The sequence below is a fragment of the Mesocricetus auratus genome, unplaced genomic scaffold (assembly GCF_017639785.1).
Source record: "Mesocricetus auratus isolate SY011 unplaced genomic scaffold, BCM_Maur_2.0 Super-Scaffold_100707, whole genome shotgun sequence".
NCBI lineage: Eukaryota > Metazoa > Chordata > Mammalia > Rodentia > Cricetidae > Mesocricetus > Mesocricetus auratus.
The window spans coordinates 11,119,962-11,142,396 of NW_024429269.1; the positions used below are offsets into that span (position 1 = coordinate 11,119,962).

The window sequence follows — 22,435 nt, forward strand, 5'->3', positions numbered from 1 at the left end:
TACCATTGTTCTAGTCTTGGTTGCTTACAAATCATGACTCTCAAAAGAGAAGCAACCTGTGGGCTACAGAGTTCAAAAGCTTAACATAGGGATCATTTAGCATCTACTGGGAGGATGAATGAACCCACACATACTGGTTAGTAATACATATGAACTTGCCCAGATGTGTTTTGTCAAGCACCAGTCTAGATGGCACTATGAAGACAGATCTATGTAGTTTTTAGATGTGAATAGCAGTTAAGTGGTTGACTAGCACAGATGGCCCTGTGTAATGTGAGTGACCCTCATGCCATCAGCTGGAGACCACAGGAGCAAAGGCTGAGGTCAGCTAAGGGAAAGGGAACCTTGCCCCAGACTGTTGTGAGACTCCACACTGAGTCACCGGCTCTACCTGATTCTCCAGCCTGACCTGTGGATTTCTGATTTAATGACCCCACATTTCAAAAGCCAATTCTTTAAAACGAATCTCTCTGAATACATGTCAGACTGCCTGTGGGTTCTCTGTCTGTGGAGAGTTCTGACTCACTCGCACATCATCCCTGGGGAAACTGTCCCCACCTGGGCACACATTGCCACACTGACTCCTCCCCAGCCCAGTTGCCTTCCTCCCCGATTCCTGCTTCACCACACCCCCACCCCAGGTGAACCTGTGTAGCCTTGACCAGCCACACCATCTCCCACCCAATTCCTACCAAAAGACAGAGCTACAACAAACCCGAAAACACACCTAAAGTGGCTTGTTCACAGTTCTAGAGCCAAGTAGACCTCAGGGTCAGAGTAGCCTCTGGAGACTACGGTGCTATAGCGTGCCTAGATGATATCCGTGGGCAGAGGGCTTGGATGAACACTGTGGAGACAGCTTAACTGTCCTCAGCTTAGCATTCCAACTCATTTACGTCCCTGGATCACCTACAATGATTGAAATCAGCCGTGACTGATTTACTGACTGACTCATTGATTATCTGTACTAAAGTGGGTTGCAGTTTGTTGCATAAGGGCTGGAATAACAAAAGGCTTCCTCTGGCTTTAAGTTTGTTGAACGGAGAACATGCTTTTGCCAACCAGCAAACTGTAGGGTGATTCAATGCCATTTGAACTACACTGTGTCACTCCATCAGTTAGAGTGTTCCAGAAGGGTAGATCTAGGTGGGTGGGGGTGGGTCAGACAGAAGGGTCTGGAAGGTTCCATAGGAATGAAGCCTGGATGTGCTGCACATGTCTGTAGCAAGTACGGGGCAGGGATGAAACAGCACAGGCAGGGGTGAGGGTACGGGTGAAGAGGTGAGCAACAATTCCTGGACTGTCATCTAGAATTTCACTCCTGACTTCCCATTTCATTTAACGGGGCTTTTTTGGCACAGCCCAAGGCCAACGTCATCAACACCAGGCACTCTTGAGGCGGCGATTTTTGTCAGCATTCTTTTCTGCTGGTGGCAAGAGAAGGTTTGGCTCACTGGAATGTCTTCCTCTGAGATGCAGCTGAGCCCCAGCAATCATCATTTCCAACCTCAGTTGTACTACAGTGCCACTTGGGAATCCATCACCCCAGGCCCCATCCAGCAGCCCCTCCCTCCCTGTGGGCCATTCTCTGGCCTCTGCATGCAATCTCCAGCTGCCCGTTCGATTTTCAGCTGAGTCTGTTTCCTGTATCAGAACATGGCAGGGGACTGTTGGCTCATAGCTTAGGAGATACCGTCCAAATTACCATAGCTGCTGGCTACTGTCTGAGCAGGCTTAACGCTGCCCTAACAGAGCACCTCAGACTGAGCAGCTGATAATGAACACGAAGTTACTGGCTCCAGTTCTCCGTGCTGGGAAGTGCCATGTCGAGATGCTGGCCAGCTGAACAGTTCTGCTTCAAAGACGTGATTAGAACACTCCGTCTTCACATGAAGACGAGGGGGCAAGACAGGAATAGGGACCAAGCTCACCCTTTTGTGGAGGCATTAATCCCTTAGAAGGGGAAGCCTAATCACCACTTAGCGCTGCCATGTAGTTCTTAAATTCTGGCGTGGTCATTTTGAAGGGTACATGCAACCTGATGCGTGCAATCATAGAACACTAGCTCTTAAACACAACATTAAGATCTCCTATTCAGCTCTGCCCAGTGCTGTCCCTGTCTCATGTCCTAGGCTCAACATCCCTCCCAGATTAGCCACACACCCCGACTGTGTGTCCTTTTATTCCCAGCACAAGCCTTCCAGTTTAAGCAGACTAGCCTGTCTCCTCACAGTCACCAGCACATATCAGACTCTCCCAGCCACCCCCATTTCAGCCTCCCCTCCAGCTGAAAAGCTGTCCCAGATCTTTCCATCCCTTGCTGGTCTCCTGAAAAATAAAGCTTTGCAATCTTTTCCATCTTGTTCGTCTTTACGTTGTGAAATAGTACCGTGTGATGTTATTATGTGATGTAACATACTCTTCTATGGCCAGAAGTGAAAGCATTTTAGTAAATCACTGAGATGTGGACTTAAGGCTCTGATAGACTTACTGTCAAATGAGTACCACCCTCTGTGTAAACATTCTAAAGAAGTTACTGATAAGTTATTAAAGAAATACTGGATGTACTTTTTAAAAATTCATTTAAAAAGCAAATGAAATCAGGAAAAATAATCTCCATAAATGTATTGGAAAACTACCTGTGTTGGTTAGTTTTTGTCAATTTGACACAAACTACAATCACCTGGAGAAAGGTACCCTCAATTGAAGAGTTGCCTCCATTAGACTGGTCTGTAGTCAAGTCTGTGGAGCGTTTTCTTGATGAATGATTGATGTGGGACGGTCCAGCCCACTGCGGATGGTGCTACCCTGGGTAGGTGGTCCTGAAATGTATAGGAAAACAAGCTGGGCAAGTCATAGAGAGCAGGCCAGGAAGCAGCATGCCCTCGTGGTTCCTGCCTTGGCTTCCCTCAATGACAGACTGTGAGAAGATGTTTTCAAATTAGGGCTGTAGGATGGATACACTTTAGGCAGCAAGAAACCAAAGATGGAGAGTCCAGATGTTCTTGGGGAAATGCCCTACTTGTAGACACTTCAGATCATTTTCCCAGAAGGCCAATGTAATCGGATCTCAGGTGGAAAAAACCCTTCAAATCCCCCAGCTCTTGTGATCCTCCCTCTAGGCTCAACAGCAGAACATGTGTGTGCATGGCCTAGCAGACACACCTCCAGCAGAAAATGCACTGGCTTTGTGGCCTAGAACCTTGCTGAGCATGGTGTCTTCAAAATGTTATTTCTGGGCCTGGAAAGTAAAGAACCATAGTGACATCCTCTGTGCTTCTCTGTAGACGCCTTTCCACATGGGACAAGCTCTGTATCTGACACTCTTCCACCATGTGCAACAGCAGAAGTCACACTTCACTATCAGACCAAACCATTTTTACATAAAGCAATGATATGTCCTGGCTGCCACCATGTGATGTACAAGGCACCTGACTGATGGTCAAATGTGCTAGAACCACTCTTCTCATTGCTTTTGAAAACTAGATTCTTCTAATGTTTGCAATTAAGTATCAAATAACCCAGGCAGCCCTGGAACTTTCTATATAGTGGAGGACAAACCCCAGTGAGGGACAGGCTACTAAATACAGCATTGGGCCTGTTTTTGAATGACTAGACAAACATTAGCTTTTATTTTTGGACTGGGGTTTGTCTGAGTCTGTCCACAGGATTGGATGGGGGCTAAGTGCTTCGAGAGAATAGCCATGGAAGGAAAGAGTTACTGTCAATCATCATATCCAAAGCACAGACCTGTAATGCACTGGCCCCTTACTGCCCGTGCCCATCTTGGCCAAGCGGCTGAGGTAGTGCCTGTCAGATTTTGCCCCTAGAGTGTCACTCTTTCCCACTCCTACATAGTACGTCTCTGACAAGGTCACTTGCGCACCCACACCTAAGGTGTGGGGATTCTCTGTTGGTTTTTGTAGGTGATATTTGTCAGTTCTCCCAATCACTTCTTTTTATCAGCCCATACTCATGGATATTTATTCTGCTCTTTGGATTATAGCCTCACGATCTCTTCCTCATTCTGATGTTCCCACTTTTTCACTTGGCTCCTGCTTCCCCTTTGCTGTTCACCCACAATTCTGTGTATATGTGCACGCTGCAGCACTTTCTATCCCTACAAGATGCTGCAGGCTCACCCTGGGGACTCTCAGCTCCAGCTCTGGAACAAGCCATTTCTCTAAGGACTTGTCCCTTTACTGGAGTTCCACTGGATGATGCATGCTTGCTTAGTCATTGCTGGTCTTTCTGCCCAGCTGGGATACCCGGCTGACAGCATCCTCTGACTCTTCGTAGGCCCCATGCAAGCACAAGTGCTGTGTTTGGTGTACTCTGGGATCCCAGCTGGCGTTTGTCAAGTGAATGCTTTCAAGAAGTGTTTATTGGACTGGGGATATAGCTCAGATTGGTAGAGACACACATTTTCCTCTCTTCCAGGCATGGAGAACTATGCCGGTGAAAACACAGTCTGGTCCTATGTTTCCAGACTGGACAGTGAGGGCCTGAGCAATGGGACAGGACACCATCCCCGAGCACATGCAGCAGCTGCCAGCAAAAGGAGTGACAGTCTCCTCTGCTCCTTTTGCAAAGGGACGAGAGGGCACTAGGGGAGAAATGCTCATCTCAGACCGCAGAGTCCACACCTCACGCATCTTATACCCATTAATGTTAGGGCCTTAGGAATCACCATCGCAATGCAAGAGGAGGAAATAATCAAATTAATTCAGGTTCCCAGTTACGAGAAAGTCTACAAGGATCTTTCTCGGGGCGGTACAATGCTTTGAGATGGTAGTCTCATGGTATCTGTCTCCTGAAAGTTTTCATGGCTGACAAACAAATCACATGCTGCATCACCACTCTGGGCATCTCTGTATCCTTACCATGTGTTTGATAACCTGACTTTTCAGTTTCCTAATGAGAAGCTCAGCAAATCAATAAGCTCACATGGTCTACATGAATTTCTGCTACAACAAACCTCCCTGATGAGAAGTGAAAATTGAACAATAAAAGTAACTGCTAAGAAATACGCGACAAGATGAAAGGCCTCTGAGCTACACTGATGATCTTCATGAACAACAACAAAGAGGTCATTTTCTGTATTGAGAGGGCTCCTCTTTGGACACCTGTGGAATAAGGCAATCCTCCGGGCTCTGTTGTCTAACTTCTGTCCTGTGTGGCCCTGGAACGTCTTCCCATGGCCTGCCCAGGCACTGGCATATAAGGAGCCTGAACCAGGAGTGAGATCTTTTTCCACAGGAAGAAGCAAAAGTTGTTCTCCAGGATTATCTGCTGTAACGGTTCAGCTCTGCCAAGCAATGCACAGATACTTGTGGACCCGTGCCTACTATGTGCAAACGGCCCATTATTGTAAGAATGAAGGAAGGAGAAAGAAACCAAGAGCTTAAGACGTAAAACACTATGATCTCCAACACTCTGCTTGGTGCAGGGAGCAGGGAGGCTGGTTTTCCTGTGGCCACAGGTGAGCCTGCCTGGAATGTGTACTTCCAGTGGAATACAGAAGGAACTAAGCTGGCCTTGTGGCCAGGCTGTGGGAGGCAGGGAGGAACACCAGGGCGCTCTACAGCTGTCTCCTTTTTATCTCCATCCCTGGGTTCAAGGCCATTCCAGTGACCACCCAAATACTCTAAATTTGTGTGATCGGGCCACTTCTGAGAACCTTGTGTTCATGTATTTTAGAAGGTGGGTTTTCATAAAGTGTTGGCTTAACTTCCAGTACCTGGGAGAGACATTTTAGGAAACACTATTCATTCTTGTGAAAGAATATGAACCAACAAGTAGAATATAGCCAAGGTGGGGACGATGTAATTACCAACCAATTTTGTGGAATAAGCAAGTTACACATCCGTTGTCTGATGCAGGATAAGGCAGGCTCTGTAAAGCCGGGTCCCTAAATGGTTTCCAACATTTGCAGCCCGATGGCCCCCACACCACCCTTTTGCTTGTCCTCACCTTTCCCGTCTCTCACTGCCGTGGACCAGAGGGGACCCACTTCACTTCCCTGGAGAAGGCTTTAAGGGATTCGGGTGACTAATAAAAACAACACTTGTGACTCCTAAGTGCTCATTAATGAAACTGAACCCCTGGGCTGCACTGGAGGAGAGGGTGCCCAAAGGGTCCAGAAAGGAAGATGAAAATAAGGCAGCTGCCTCCGGAACACTGCTACCAACAGAAGAGACATCTGCTGGCGCTCGGCCCACTCAGCCAAAGTCTGTGTTCCCTTGGTGTTCTAGGCAGCCCTCACCTCCGGTGTCCAGCCCCAGCAAGGCCTCTGCGGGCAACTCTTTCCTGCCCTTGTTGGGACCTGGCTGAGCTTGCCCATCGCGGTCCACGCTCCACCCACATCCACGAGAAGGGACATGCCTTGTGTCCCCAACCCAAGAGAAGACCATCTTGCACCTAGAGCTTAAGCTGGTACCTCTCCTAGGGAACACTTGTTGTGGTCCCTGGCCCCAGAGGAAGGGTCTCACCTGCGTCCTCTAATATATGCCCCCTAAGACGACCTGCCCTGCTCCCCCAACCACACAGGGAAGGCCCTCCACAGAAGGGGACCCGCCCAGCGCCCCCGGCAGGGAGGGAAGGCGGTGCGCACCTCGGCAGGCGTCGTGTGCCCGCGCTCCTCTCCCGCAGCCCTCCTGTGCGGCGTCAGGCAGAGGCGGGGTGGGGCGCAGTTAAAAGAAGCCGCAGGTGGGAACCGGGGCTCCACCCGCACAGTCCCGGATTCCGTTCCCGCTGCAAACCGTGGGCGCCCGCCCGACCGGAGCTGAGCGCACCGCTGCAAGCCGGGAGCCGCATCCCACCGAGCAGGTAAGCGCGAGTGGGGCAATTTCCTCAGAGAAGCCCGAGCAGGTTAAGGAAGTGGTCTGTCCCCTTCCTCGCCATATTTGCCCTGTGGGGCGCAGGAGTAGCGATTGTCCCCAGGGCTCCGGTGGCCACAGGCAGAGTCTTGCGGTGTGGTGGGTGCCTGCACCTGGACTTCCCGCGTCCTTATCTGCCTCCCATCGGCATCCTGGAGCCTTTGCGCGCCCCCCGCGGACTAGAACCGCTGCGAGGTGGTTGTCATCCGCGTCGTCCCCTCCCCCGCGCTGCTCCAGAAACTGGGATCGACTGGTTTGACTTGTGCACACACCGTGCCCCTCTGACTTGCACAACAGGTTTTAACATCAAGTTGTGTGAAGTGACCAGAGTCCGGACTGAGTCCCTTTCCCCATTTCCTTTGCTGATTTGGGGCTGTCTTTGGAGGTCGTCAACCTGTTCCATTTGGATTTGGGGGAGTGGAACAGCAGAGCAAAAACAAAAACAAAAAACTGATGTTTAAATTCAATCCAACCCCGAGACTTGGAGCAATGGATAAGTTTTGGACAGAAATGCCCATTCAGACTGCATGATTAAGACTCAGGAACTTATGAAACAAAGATGACAGTGGCGTGCACAATAGTAATTAAAAGTAATTGGTGACACATCTGATTAAAAAGTTCAAGCACGGGTAGTATTTCCTTGTCGGGTGAAGGAGCCTAGTCTCAGGCAGGTGTTAGCCTGGTTTTTGTAGACTTGGGCTTCCTTCTCTTCCTGGGGACCCGTCTCAGGGAGCGTGGCCTTCATACAGCTGTGGGCACTGAAAGGGCTATGGACCTGCAGCCGAGGTAAGAGGCACCAACCAAGGGACCGTAGTCAGTTTGTGCCTGCAGCCTTGTTTTCCTTCAAGTAGACTGTATGCCTGCTTTGCCCTAGTTCTAGCAGAATCTGACCAGTGTTCTAGAAGAAAACGTCCTGTCCTGATGCAGATTTTAGCAGTTCAGGGCACCGCTCAGAGCTGCCCCTGTGGAGAGCTTTGTCAGCTCTTTGGATCTAGCAGAGTCTTTGGGGAGTGTTGTCCAGTCAGTGCCAAGGAGGGGAGGTGGTGATGGAGAGAGTGGGTGCTAGCCTGACTTATCACTAGGGTGTGAAGGGTTCCCATTCACCTCCCCAGGGCTACTGAGACCCAGGAGACTGGCCCATCAACCTGGGTCACTGGTGGCTGTCATTAAAGGTAAGTTCCAATGGTAATTTTGTTCTCTAGTTCTTTCTCTCCTTTGTACTGTGATGAGAATGAAAAGAGCTAGGTAGGCTCTTTCAACAATTCCTGCAATGGAAAGGAAATTCTGACTTACATAGCCTTACCTCACCGTGCAGTTCTGATTTGGTCTAAAAATTCCAGAGACTTTGAGCTTGGGTGTACTGGTTAAGTGGATTGCAATTATGGGAAAGTCGTTTTCAATCCAAGTTTCTTGGCCCATTAGGGCATGATCTTACATTGCCCTAGCTGGGATATTCAGGAGCTATAGCTTGATCTGGGAGAGTGGAACTGGGCCCTGGAAGCTCCCCTTCCCCACTTCAGAGCCATTTAATTGTACTTGAACCCAAATGAAATGTTGGGAGAGGTGAGAAGCTTAGCTTGGAACAGGCAACTGCTAAGAAGGTTATAAAGGGGAATATTTTTTTGTAACTCAAGTGGAATAAGAAACATAGTTTTGTGGATTGTCCATTCTTACATTTAAAGGCATAGCAAAAGTTTCATTGACATTGAGTTGATGTTGACAAGGAGTATGAATCCTAAACCCAGTGCCATCACCAGTCACTGTTTTGAAATCACAGTTCCTGATGGTTTGCGTCATTACATTTCAAACTCGACTATCAGGTTGTCTCTTGGGTCATCTGAGATTTCTAGAGACTTCTTGATGACAGAAAGGCTTTTGGGATTTGTTTTTAACTCTGGAATGGGGGTGGGTGGCTGTACCCAGCTTTTGAAACTCTTTGCCACTATTTGCACACTTACTGGGTTTGAGGTTTGGGACAGAGTATCATCATCACCATTGTTATCATGATGATAGGGAAATGAGTCTACCCTGGAGAGCGCCTTTGATGGGGTAGGGGAGTACAAAGCATAAGAAACTGACAGGACCCAAATTTACCTTTAATGGGTCTGGTGATCAAGGAAAACTACCCATAAAGTTCACCTAGTGAACTGACACGGAACTTAAAAGAATATGACAACAAAATTTTTTCTTTCAACAGGTGACATTCCCACTGCCATCTATAAACAGAGCATCATCTTAGTGCCATCATCACTGCTCTGCAGATTTCAAAGGAGTTGGAGGAAGAGCCAGAAGTCCTTGCAGAGGGATTTCACCTTGGCTCTTGAGCTGGGCACCCTGGGAGTCCTTGGGCATAAGACGCAGGTTTGAGTGCTTTGCTTGGACCTGTTTTCCTTGTACCCTCAACTCTACAGGCCTCACAGGGGCATTGTAAGGAGTGTGCTTTCCTCTTGGATCTAATCAATAATCAACTGATGTTTTTTTCTCAAGTCGTAATGTAGATTGATCTAGAAAAAGAAAGTTCTTTCTGTGTGCTGAGGGATTTGGTTTTGGTTCTGTCTTCCATGGAGCTAAAATGGCAGCATGATTAAATTCCTAAGTAAAAAGTTTTGCAACTTCCTTTACTGAACACTCTGACTAACTCAAAAGGCAAAGCTTCTCTCTTCTTCCTCATCCCCTCCCCCTAGCAGCTGCTGACACTGAGAGCTCCGTGGCCCTGATGCTTTCTCTTCAACTCTAATAAAATTGTCTTCAACCTTCAAATACCAAAAGCTTCAAAAGCCAGTTATTGTGACGTACACCTGTGAATCTCAACCCTCAAGAAGCTGAGACAGGAGGATTATTACAAGTTTAAGGTCACCCTAGGAGTACAAGGCCAGTCAGAGATACATAGTAAGACCTGTCTCAAAACAAAATTGTAAAAATGATAAAATTTCATCATTGCTGGAGCAAAAGTAGACTTAGCTTATTTGTGAAAGGGAAGAATAAATGTACTTCATAATGATGTCCCAAAAGTGAGCTCATTGCTGTATTTTTTAGAGTTAAATATTTAAGACTGGAATTATAATACCAAGAATTTGTATAGAATTGTGCCCTGTAATACATCACAGAAATAGATGTGATTTGTCTTCTTAAGCCTAAAGACAACCACATTCTTGTAGGGTGACATCTGTGGAACTAAGCTTATCTATTTATTTGTTCCTCATAGGCAAGTCAGGAAGCTGTCAGATTAAACAAACTTCTGTGGCATACAAAGAAAGAATTAATAGCTTGATTTTCACTGAAAAGCCTCCTCCAATAAGCTCAGGACCCTTGAAGCATGGAAGAAAAGCGAGGTATTGCTCACTGCAAGTAGTGAAGAGTTCTGGTGGCTGTAGCAATTTGGGAAATTATTTGTGAATTGGTGACCATTTCTCAGATGGTGTGTCGCGCCCCCTTGACCAGCAAGGAAGATGCAATGCTCAGACTCTTCTTTAAGCAGTTTATTCAGGAAACCTTGAACAATCTTCTGACCCTGGGAGTGCCAACCCACACCTTAAAAGCCCTTGGGCAGCCAACCCCAGTATGCCACGTGGAACATGCAGATAGGTCCATGTACGTGGAAGCAAGCCTGATATCCAGCCTTAACCAAATACAGGTGGGGCTCTTAAGGAGTTGTTTATCACAGAGAGCACTTGCTGTCCGGCTAGCAGAAGGCGGAAGCTAGCACCATCTTAAGGGTGCGGCACTTCGCAGCTCTCTGCAGTTACCCCTTTTTTGTTTTAAATGCAACAGGCAAGAGTAGAGGTCTAATCTCTGACATAGACAGGGACATTGTACTGATTTCTCATCTTGGTGTCATCCACCCAACGAGCATCAGACCCGTCCGATACCCTTTTTTTCAGAGGCGGGACTCTTGGGTACCAACCCGCATGCAATCAGACATGCTCTTCTCCGGGTCACTGTTAGCTGACACAGAGTGCAGTGCTTTGCATCGCATCCTGATCGCATTTAATCAGCTCTTAAGGTAGCCAACCATGCCTGGGGGGACTGTCCTGCTTCAATAGCGGTAAAGGCCTGAATGATCATGGCTGCATTGCATCTTTGTGCGACTCTAATCTTACATAGAAACCACAAGCAAAACCAGGGATACCAACACCAAGAGACCTGTTAATGCTCCTATACCTGCCCACTCTTTTATATGGTTCATCGCAGAAGTCAGCCAAGACGATAATCCCGATGCAAAAGAAAGGTCCACTCTGGTGGAATTCACATGGACCACTGCCAGCCTCAACTCCTTCAAAGTATCTTCAAATTCGAGTGACCAATTCTGTAAAAGAAAACTGGACAAATACTTGGACAAATTTGCAGCTTTTGTAAAATTAGCACACTGAACAGGAACAGATATAATACATCCAAACTAACAATGTTTCTTTTAAGCTTTTACTTTCGGTTCGCTGCTCTGTGAACTGTTTGTCCCGCTCTCTCTTTACCTACAGAGAAGAGCAAACCAACCCGCTCTCGTTGCGGTCCCTTTTTTACCCCGCTCTTGTCGCAGTCCCTTTTTTGTCCCACCTTACCTTGGGAACTTACCAGCACGTTGCCCTGACTGCAGAAAGTTCTGAGTCGATTGGAAAGGGTCCCTGTACGGGCCACCACTTGTCGCTCCCACCTCGACCAGCAAGGAAGATGCAACGCTCCGACTCTTCTTTAAGCAGTTTATTCAGGAACCTTGAACAATCTTCTGACCCTGGGGAGTGCCAACCCACACCTTAAAAGCCCTTGGGCGGCCAACCCCAGTATGCCACGTGGAACATGCAGATAGGTCCACGTACGCGGAAGCAAGCCTGATATCCAGCCTTAATCAAATGCAGGTGGGGGGCTCTTAAGGAGTTGTTTATCACAGAGAGCACTTGCTGTCCGGCTAGCAGAAGGCGGAAGCCAGCGCCATCTTAAGGGTGCGGCATTTCGCAGCTCTCTACAATGGTGGGCACCTCCACACTTCTCTACAACTAAAGGCCGTGGGTTCCTACAAGAATACAAGGGGCAAGACCTTCCTACGCCCTGTCTTCAGTCTGCCTCCCACTGACCAACGTGCCTCTGCTCACTGGTAACACAGGATAGAAGTCCTCTCATCTTCAGCTGCCCACCACCTCAACTCCTCAGGGAGTTTCTTAGGTGGCGAAGAGTCTCTGGGAAGCAGCCAGACTTTACCAAGAGCTGAAGTCATGAATACAGAAGAGTAGGGCTCAGGACCCCCAGACGGCCCGTCACCCTGTACTGATTCCTAACACTTAAAAGGTGACCTCTACTTTCTTGCTTTTGGCCCATGAAAAATGCTCTATAGGACAAATACCCAAGGCTTTAAGGAAGACACTTCAGGAATGGCATGATCTAGACAAAGAAACTACAAGATCCATTTCACTAATGGAAAGGGCTAACCCAAGTTCACCTCATGTCCCTGGTACAGCCACTTAGGGCCAGAGTGAACTATGTAGAGTGGTAATCTCCCTCTTTCTTGTTTATGTCCTCTGTTATAAACAAAGGAATCTTTATTGCTTTTCAGGAAGAACCTTTGGATCAGGTGATTTGCTTTTTGCCCAACTGTCTTGAGTGACCAGTAGGCTAAACATGCCAATATTTGAGTTTAACTTTGTTTTCCTTGATGACTTAGACATTTTATGTTGTTGTAATTCTTTAAAGCAGTGGTTCTCAACATTTATGGGGGTAGACTGACCCTTTCATGGAGGTCACATAAGACCATTGGAAAACACAGACATTTACATTTGATTCATAACAGTAGCAAAATTACAGGTATGAAGTAGCAACAAAAAGAATTTATGGTTGGGGGTCGAGTTTTTGTCTGAAGTATTTGAGGCAGGATCTTGTAGCCCAGGTTGGCCTGGAACTTCTAGTGCTTCTGTCCAGGCCCCATGTGCTGGGATTCTAGGCATGCACCACCACATACACCTAAATTCTAGGTTTTAATGTTAAAGTAAGTTAAGTGTATTGAAATTGATTGTCTTCTAGTCAAATGTGGTAGGTAGAGAGAAAGTCTTTAGAGTTCCCAATTTGAAGGCCCATGGCGGGCTGTGGATACCAACAGCAAAGCTAGTGCTCTCATATTGTCTCTATCTGCTCTGATTTCGGGGGTGTGGGACCAGTATTCTTATGGAGAAAATATGATCTCTCGACCACCCCTGTGACCGCAGCCCTTCAGCATTCTTCAAGCTCTGTGGTCCTTGGTAAACTGATCCATTTGCTTCCTACAAGTCAGGTGACCAGTAAGAAGGGATGATGTGATGGAGAGCTTGACAAGTCAGGTGACCAGTAAGAAGGGATGTGATGGAGAGCTCCCAGAGGAACAGGGCCACTCAGACCCCAAGGACTGCAGCACTGGGGGAAAGGGAAAGCTCTTATTTGATAAACCGCATCCGTGGGGCAAATTGCAGAGTTTTGTGCTAATTGGCTAACGAGAGAACATTTTAAAATGAACAATACCTCATGGGGGAACAGCTGTGGCAAAAGGATGTGTGAACTACAAGACTTACACACCTCTGCCTCCTCGCAGGCCCCCAGAACATGGCAGCAAGTGTTAGCGAAAATTAATATAGTGTCTTCCGGAAAAAACTAAAATTTAATTAAGATGAAGTTTTTGGGTTTTTTTAACCACACAGATACTTACGATGGTGAATGAAGGTTTCTTTGGGGGCATGGAATACATAGTAAGTAAGAGAGAACACTTAATAAATACTTTTAGGTTGTGGAGCTTGAGACCATAGCTTCCCAGCGATCTATTTCTCTGCCTGGTGGGTCTCAGCTTGCCTCTGACTAAAGGCCTCCAGGGCTGAAAACCATAGCTTTACCAAGAGCCTGTTGCAGTTTTTCAGACTCCTAGTTTTCTGTTAATGTGAAATACAAAAGCCAGCTTCTAAGTTCCATATGAGTACAAGGTTTGACTTTTCTATTTGCTACAATTGCCAAGGTGCCCCACAGCCCAGACCTTCACATTAGTTGGCCTTGGTCCCTTAGCTGCTCTTCCTGTAAAACAAGAGACCCTCATTCAAGACTCTATTACCTAATTAGACTTCCACATGTGCCCCAGAATGCCAGGGTCTTCCTAGAGCCTGGACACTTGGTTCTCATGTAGCCTAAGGCATTTTTCTGCAGCAAGACAAAAGACACTAAAGTCCTATTGATAACCATGCTCCTCATACAAAGCGCTTAACTATGGAGTTATGATGTAATATTATTAAAGGAACTGTGAGGATGCAACTATGTTATTGACATTATGTCTACAAACACTAGTGTCTACAAACTCTTAGATGTTGTCCATGCCATTGCCATGGTAATTATTACTCAGTTGTTACAAAATAGTTACAAAGTGTCATTGTGGATCCTTGCTGGAGGTTATACAGAAAGTACCCTAGGTCAGGCTCACTGATACAGTCCAGCTGGTAGAGTGCCTACCCAGCACACACAAAGTTCTGGAGTTCCACCCCCAGCACTGTGAATAAGTAAATAGATACTTCCTATTAGTTGCCAATTAAAATTGAACTGTCTGGAGTGAGACATGGTGGTCCATGCCTGTAATTCCAACTCAGGAGGTAAAGGAAGGAGAATCAGGAGTCCCAGGCCAGTCTGGGATACATGAGACTTTCTCAAAAACAAAAACAGCAGCAAAAGGTAACCATAGCCATATAAACCAAGGAGTGTCCCACTACTTGTCTTTCCTCTTCATATTGTAGATGTTTGACTTTGTTTTCTCATTTTGGTTTTGTTTCTACAGATTTTAGGCCTCTCCATTAACCCTTAATCTGTGTTGTCCCTATCTCTGTGACTTTAGGATGTTTCTCGTCCTCCCCTGCCCCTCATAACAATAGATGCATGTTTTTAAGAAGCCTCATTCCTCCATTTTTGCAAATCCTTGAGGATAGAATTCAATTCCTCTTTTCTATTAGAAAAATTAAGATTTGATCAGTCCAGGCTGAATTAAAATCATTGTGTCAGTTTGCCACCTGTACTGGGGTGAGCAAGCTCAGGTTCAGGTGGCTCTAAGAATCCAGATGTTCTGGTGGCAGCCTTGTAGTCACAGCATGTGATCAATGTTTGCAACTGTGAACATTCTGGTGTTCTGACCCATGGCAAGGGGATAAATTCTTGGAACCAAAACACATGGAAATTTCTGAGTATGCCCCCCATCATGCCTGATTCTATGCCCCAGGGTATGCACCTGAGCTCCCACTATCTGACCCAGAAGGAGCAGAAATCAGCACACACGGGTCAGATGGATGTGGCAGCCGCTCTGTGAGCCCAAACCTGGTGGCTTTCTGAGAAAAGCATAAACTCTAAAATTAGTCAAACCCAGGATATCCCAGGGGGCATGGTGGGCAGTGTGAGGAGTGGCCGGCAATGCTGAGGGTGGGCTGTAGATCAGGCATGGTTAGATGTTGACCATGGTTCACTTTGGGGGGAACTTGGACATTGTTCGTCACCCACTTCCAGAGAAAGTCTCCTGAGACCAGCAACAAAAGGACTTGGATGACTCTCTCATCCCCTCCAAGTAGATGAAAACTTGCCTGACTGTCTTTATTTCTAAACATCTTTGGTGTCCGTCACTCATTACCCCACACACATACACACCCTTAAAAAAAAAGAGCACGCCAACCAATTTTTCCTTCTTGGTGATGTGGGGTAAGAAGCAGCTGTTTGAATTATAGCAAGAATCGCCATAGAACAATGGATCTCAACCTGCGGGTCTTGACCCCTTGGGGTTTGAACAACCCTTTCACAGGGATCACCTAAGACCACAAAAAAAATTACAGATATTTACATTACGATTCATAACAGTAGCAAAATTACAGTTCTGAAGTAACAATGAAATAACTTTATGTTTGGGGGTCACCACAACCTGTGGAATTGCATTAAAGGGCCACAGCATTAACAAGGTTGAAAACCAATGCCTTAGAGGAAAGAAAATCTTTTTCTCTCAGGATGTCAAATCAGTCTTTTAGAAGGGAAGAAAGTTCTGGGCTTCAGTGGCCCCTGGTGCTATGGGACCAGTATTTTTGAGCAACAGCCAACACATGGCCTGCTTCCATCAGAGAACAAGGAAACAACTTGTGTCAAGCCTTGTGATTCTCTTTTGGGGAAGGTAGCTGAAGATATTAGCTTTCTGGAGAGCACATGATTGCAGCAGATGGTCCATTCAAGCTAGAAATAAATATGCACTGTATAAGGTCAACAGACAGCTTTGTTTTTTCTTAGTCTGCTAAGTAAACCTGAGTATGTCATTCTAAGGAGTGATTTTTTGCTGTTATCTTGTGGTTTGGATAAACCACTTAATTACTAAAACCTATGGCAGAAGTTCTGAGTCCCTGAGTAAAACCACAATGATACAATGTGTGCATTTACACAATGAAGAAAGGGAATTTGGGCACAGGTTTGCTTACTTGTGTTCTTGAATTAATGACAAACAGCAACTAATATACAACCCGTGTTCAACTGAATTTAGATGACTTAATTTGCATATAAAGGGCACAATTTATATACAAAAAGTGAAATCAAGTTTCTATTTACTGTGAGTCATTTATTAAAACTCTTCATCTAGTGAGGAAGTTGTTAGGTTGATGTTGCCTCATAGTGGGAAGGAATAGTTTGTCCATTATTTGTTGTTTGTGGCCAAAAATGAGGGAACATCTTTATAATGGGCATTCCTTACCAGAAGAACACATAGAGAACAGCATCGTAGGCAGCAGAGACCTGCCTAGATTCGTATGACCTTGTAATTGCACTATGGTACTGGCCGGTTAATTCAGAGGTGCCTTCCACTAATTGGCTTTTATCCTATTTGTCTATTTAGGGATAAAGCTGCACGATGGATTGGGGGACCCTGCACACTGTCATTGGTGGTGTGAACAAGCACTCCACCAGCATAGGGAAGGTGTGGATCACGGTCATCTTTATTTTCCGAGTCATGATCCTTGTGGTGGCTGCCCAGGAAGTATGGGGTGATGAGCAGGAGGACTTTGTGTGCAACACTCTGCAGCCAGGGTGCAAGAATGTCTGCTACGACCACTTCTTCCCGGTATCCCACATCCGGCTCTGGGCCCTGCAGCTGATCTTCGTGTCCACCCCGGCACTGCTGGTGGCCATGCACGTGGCCTACTACAGACACGAAACTGCCCGTAAGTTTATACGTGGGGAGAAGAGGAATGAGTTTAAAGACCTGGAGGACATCAAGCGGCAGAAGGTGCGCATCGAGGGCTCGCTGTGGTGGACATACACCAGCAGCATCTTCTTCCGCATCATCTTTGAAGCTGCCTTCATGTATGTCTTCTACTTCCTCTACAATGGGTACCACCTGCCCTGGGTACTGAAATGTGGCATTGAGCCCTGCCCCAACCTTGTGGACTGCTTTATTTCCAGACCAACTGAGAAAACGGTGTTTACTGTTTTTATGATTTCTGCATCTGTGATTTGCATGCTGCTCAATGTGGCCGAGTTGTGTTACCTGCTGCTAAAACTGTGTTTCAGGAGATCCAAAAGAACACAAGCACAGAGAAACCATCCCAACCATGCCCTGAAAGAGAGCAAGCAGAATGAAATAAATGAGCTGATCTCAGACAGTGGTCAAAACGCGATCACAAGTTTCCCAAGTTAAGCATTTCAAGGTTAAGTGTAGGCGAGTCTTGACAGAGCTTGTGCTCTGTCTGTAGACAACAGCAATCTAACAACTCCCTCTAGGTCTAGAGTTTATCTGCAAATGACTCATAGCAAATAGATATCTGAGTTCAGTTTTTGAAGAACACCTGAACTATTCACACACAGTGTAAGTCAAAATTGTGGTCCATCTCTGAAAACAAAATCCTGGTGACAAATGAACCTTGAAGTCACCTTGACAAGTCCTATGTGGACTGTCTGACTTAGTGGGTATTTTCTGAAATGCTTTATATAATTTGTTGATAAAGAGTGACTTATCTAGAAATTAATAGTTTTATCAGCAAGATATTTTTATAGGGTGGAATATTTTGGTTCTGACCTTGAACTCATACAAAGTATTTTTTTATGACTGGCCTTCCTTACCTGGAAAAAATACACAAAGTTAGCTTTGCAAGTGCACTCCAAGTTTCTAAAGTTTGAACTTGTAAAGGGTCTGGTATGTTATAAATATCGTTGCACACTGTCTGAGGACAGTTTTATGAACTAGTGTGTGCTCTTAAGGTGGGGTGTGTTCATTGGACAATATATGTTGCTGCTTGCTAAAATACAGATGGAATTGAAGGAAATGGAATACATTTTTAAACCGGCCTTCTCCACTTTTGGTGAAGAGTACAAACATGAATGTGACCACCCCAATAAAGCTTGACCCTGTCGCTTAAGCCTGTGTACACTGTGGGTTTCTGTTTCCTCCAAGCTGCCACCATCATCACTAGATGTGATGAGTTTTTGCTGGGGTCGTACCAGTTGCTATGGGTGCAGGTGCCTGGATTTCAAGAGGCATGCTTGTCTCCTCAAGTCCATTGGCACCCTAACACTTGTAGGACTGTGGGAAAGTCTTCTTGGGCAGTTCAGCCTTGATGGTGCTCCTGTAATCCTACCACTTAGGAGGCAGCAGAGGCAAGAAGAGGTCAGCATTGGCTACATAGTAAATGAGTGGAGGTTTCTCGTACCTGCTGAGCACTCATAAGGGTCTTCTGGATCATCAGAACATGAAGGGTAGCTTTGTGGTGGGGGTGGGTGTGAGAATGATCACACAAGGCAGAAAGAGGGCCGGTGAGCTGGGGATGTGTCAGCTTGCTTATCGCAATCTCCTCTAAAGGTTCCCAGAAGACCCACGTTCATCCTTCTGAGGACATGCTCCCATGACTAAGTGCCTTCAGACAGGCTCCTCTCACTGGTTCTGCCACCACAGCATCGCCCACCAGCTACTGATGTGTGACACTGCCAAACCGCACCCAGCCTGTAGCAGCCCCAGACAAAGCTGACCTTGAAGGACTTGTCACCTGAGCCCTTTGGTCCACGGTGACTGAGCACCCATACCTCATACCCAGGGATGGGGAAATGTCTTTCTCCCAGGGATTTCCATATTGGACGCACAGGCCTCTCAGTAGGTGTAGGTGAGTCAGAGCAGACTGGTCACCCTGAAGAAGAATGAAATGTGCATACAACCTCTCCAGCAAGGGCTTGTTAGCATGCTGCTCAATGCTTCCCCATCCCAAGTGACTAATGACATGAAGTGGGAAACACCTAGTCAATGGTGAACAAACATAGGGGGGCTTGATACCGCAATCCAATTCCTAAAAGACCTGTTTTGGAGCCTCTCTCTAGAACAGAGGAGTAATTCTTGGATTTCCCATGGGTAAAGCAGATCCCAGACATACTCCATCTATAAACGAGTTAATGCCAATATAGAAAGCAAGAACCAACCTTTTAAAACAGCATCACAGTTCCATTGTCATGACTAGGATCTAGCCAGCCTGTGTACGTCCAGATTCTCCTCTGTTGTCCCTTTCTTTTGACTTTCATAAACATTGCAGCCTTGGGCACAGTCCCAGTCTGCATGGAAGAAGGGCTTCCCACATTGCTCTTGAGACCACCTTTCTCCCAAAAGACAGACTAGCCCTCCCTCCTTTCCTCCCCCTGCCCCCTCCCCCATCTCCAGCTTTGAGGTATAACTGATATATAAAGATATACATATATTTAATGTGGCTATTTGGAAGAGCTTTGAACTCTGTAAATACCTGGGATTCTATCATGAATTCAAGGTAATATGAGATCTACTCTTCCACAGGGTTCCTGGTATCCCTTTATTTTTGTGCAAAAGAAAGAAGGAAGGAAGGAAGGAAGGAAGGAAGGAAGGAAGGAAGGAAGGAAGGAAGGAAAGAAAACAAAAATTTAACATGAGGTCTACCATCTGTACAAATGCAGAAGGACACAATATCACCTTGTTTGTTTTATTCTGTTGTTTGTTTGGTGGGTTTTTTGTTTGGAGCGGTTGTGTTTTGTTGAGACAAAGTATCTCTCTGTAGTCCTGGCTGCCCTGGAATTTACACTACAGACCAAGCTGGCCTGGAGCTCAGAGATGTGCCTGCCTCTGCCTCCCAAGAGATGGAATTAAAGGCCTGTGCCACCATCTCCCAGCTACAATATCACCTTATTAGCTATAGGCACAATGTATATAAATCCCAGTAGAACTGAAATGTCTGTGGTCACTTCCTCAAGCCGCTCCCCAGCCTTGGACACCACCCTTGTATTCGTTACTCCTATAAGACTATTTTAGCCACCTCATAAAAGTGGAATTATATGGCATATGTCCTCCTGTTTCCCTGAGTGTAATGTTCTTCAGGTTTGTTTATGCTGTAGCATAAGATAGGGTTGGTCCCTTTTAAGGTTCAATAATACTCTATTACATATATGCACTATATTTTTCTATATATGTGTAACCCATATTCTTCTTCAATGAAGTGTCAAACTGTGACTGACATCTCTCAGGATGTCTTTGTCAACACAGGTGCCGGAGAGGATGCGGGGAACCTGGAACCACTGCTGGGGATGTGGAAAGGCACAGCTGCCGTGGGAAACAGTGTGAGGCTTCCAGGAAACACTAAAAGCAGACTGCTGTCTGGTCCAGCAGCTGTACAGGAGTGTGCATTTCTGAGTACCCACCTGGCAGGCAACCGAATGTCAGAGATACGTTTGTACGTTCGTGAGCACAGAGCACCGCCCCATGAACCCAGAGATGGAAACGGCCCTCCTTGCTAGTCAGCACCTTCCACTCTGCTCCTCAGCGTCCCTAGAGTCCCTAGCCTCAGGCCACTGCACCTCCTTCCCACCTTGTTGCCACTGTTCCCAGAGCAGTGAGCTTCGGTCCTCTTCCTGCATCTATCTGCACCTATCTCTCAGGACTGAATCTGGGTCCTCTTCCCGCACCTGTATCTCAGGACTGAATCTGGGTCCTCTTACCGCACCTGTATCTCAGGACTGAATCTGGGTCCTCTTACCGCACCTATCTCTCAGGACTGAATCTGGGGTCCTCTTACTGCACCTATCTCTCAGGGCTGAATCTGGGGTCCTCTTACTGCACCTATCTCTCAGGGCTGAATCTGGGTCCTCTTACTGCACCTATCTCTCAGGGCTGAATCTGGGTCCTCTTACCGCACCTATCTCTCAGGGCTGAATCTGGGCCCACGCTCACTCTCCACTGAACCAAAGCCATTATCATCACGGAAGACCTGAATGCCAACCCTAAGGGCTTCTCAGCTAGTCTGCTACAACGTTTAAATCTTGTCCTATTTCTGGCATGCTGACCTACCTGCAGCTGTGCCTCTCTAACTTTTCTTCCTGCCTCCCTTTCCTCTTCCGTGGAAGTATCGCCTACCTGCATCTGGTATCTGCCCTACAGGGTAAAAAGTTCACTAGCTTGCCCAGGGCCACGACAGAAGGAAGAGTCACACCAGGTCTGTCTGCAAAGTCTAGCTAATCCTCACTGCAGATAGGAGCAGCCCACATGTCTAGAGAGACAGGGCCAGCAGATCTGTTCAAGCTCATCCTGAGCTACATAATGAGTTCAAAGCCAGCCTGAGCTATGTGAGACCTTGTCTCAAAACAGAACCCACACGCCTACCCCACCGGACATGTGACCTGCTACTGGCTAATCATTCTTCTAAATGACCCCGCCTGCTTCTACCTCACTCTGGAGAGTCCTGAGGGAAAGCCCAGAAGCATCACTTCACTTGTGATTTTATCTTTGAGTCACTATTTAAAAGTTACTCTACATAGTCCATCATAGGCGTAAACGGTGTCACCATTATACCAGTTTGAATGACACATAGAAATGTTACCTCTCTCTCTATTCCTCTACTCCTCCCCACTGACAATTCCTTTTTTATGTCTTTTGCATTTAGAGCCACATGAGAAGATACTGGACGTTTGGTTTCAACTATCAGACAGAGTCTAAAAACACAAGGAGAGACGTTACTGCTCCCCCACATCTTTGCCCACGTGTTTGAAGACATCTTCCGTCATCATCTTCCTGTGTGGAGACGTCTGTCTGGTGGTTATTTGCTGTTGTTTAGGACAGGGCCTCACTATATAGTCCAAATTGAACCAGAGCTTGCTATACGGCTCAGGCTTGCCCCAAACTGACCCACTTCAGGCTCTGAGGTGCTCAGATTTCAGGTGTGAGTTCGACTCACAGGCAGGCCTTACCTTCCTTCAGGACAGCTTTGCCAATGGCAAACGTCCTCTGATGCGTCTCTATTATCTCTTCAGTTTTGTCTTGTTTTTTTTAGATAGGGTTTCAGTACACAGCCCAGGCTCACTGACTCTTCTAGGCTGGCTACTCAGCAAGCCCCAACGATGTTTTTGTCTCAGCTTCCCCCTGCCCCGGGATTACAAGCACATGTCACCATGCCTGACTTTTTACATGAGGGCTAGGAATTGAATGTGGGCCTTATTTTTTTTTTCATTCATGTTGGAAACCTCTTGGTTCATGGTATAACAAGAGAGTCCCAAAGGCATCTGGAGCACGTGTGGATGTCTCTAAAATTTGTTATTTTAGTCAGTGTTCTCTGAGACCA

At 46.6% G+C, this 22,435-nt stretch overlaps 1 protein-coding gene across 6 annotated transcripts; it reads left to right on the top strand.

Annotated features, from left to right (window-relative positions):
- Positions 1-6,302: 6,302 nt before the first annotated feature.
- Positions 6,303-18,235, top strand: Gjb6 (gap junction protein beta 6). Of its 6 annotated transcripts, XM_040740474.1 has the most exons (4): positions 6,312-6,828; positions 7,991-8,050; positions 9,076-9,239; positions 16,717-18,235. In XM_040740474.1, the coding sequence occupies exon 4, from the start codon at positions 16,732-16,734 to the stop codon at positions 17,515-17,517; it is 786 nt and encodes a 261-aa protein (XP_040596408.1). In that variant the 5' UTR covers positions 6,312-6,828; positions 7,991-8,050; positions 9,076-9,239; positions 16,717-16,731; the 3' UTR covers positions 17,518-18,235.
- Positions 18,236-22,435: the final 4,200 nt, after the last annotated feature.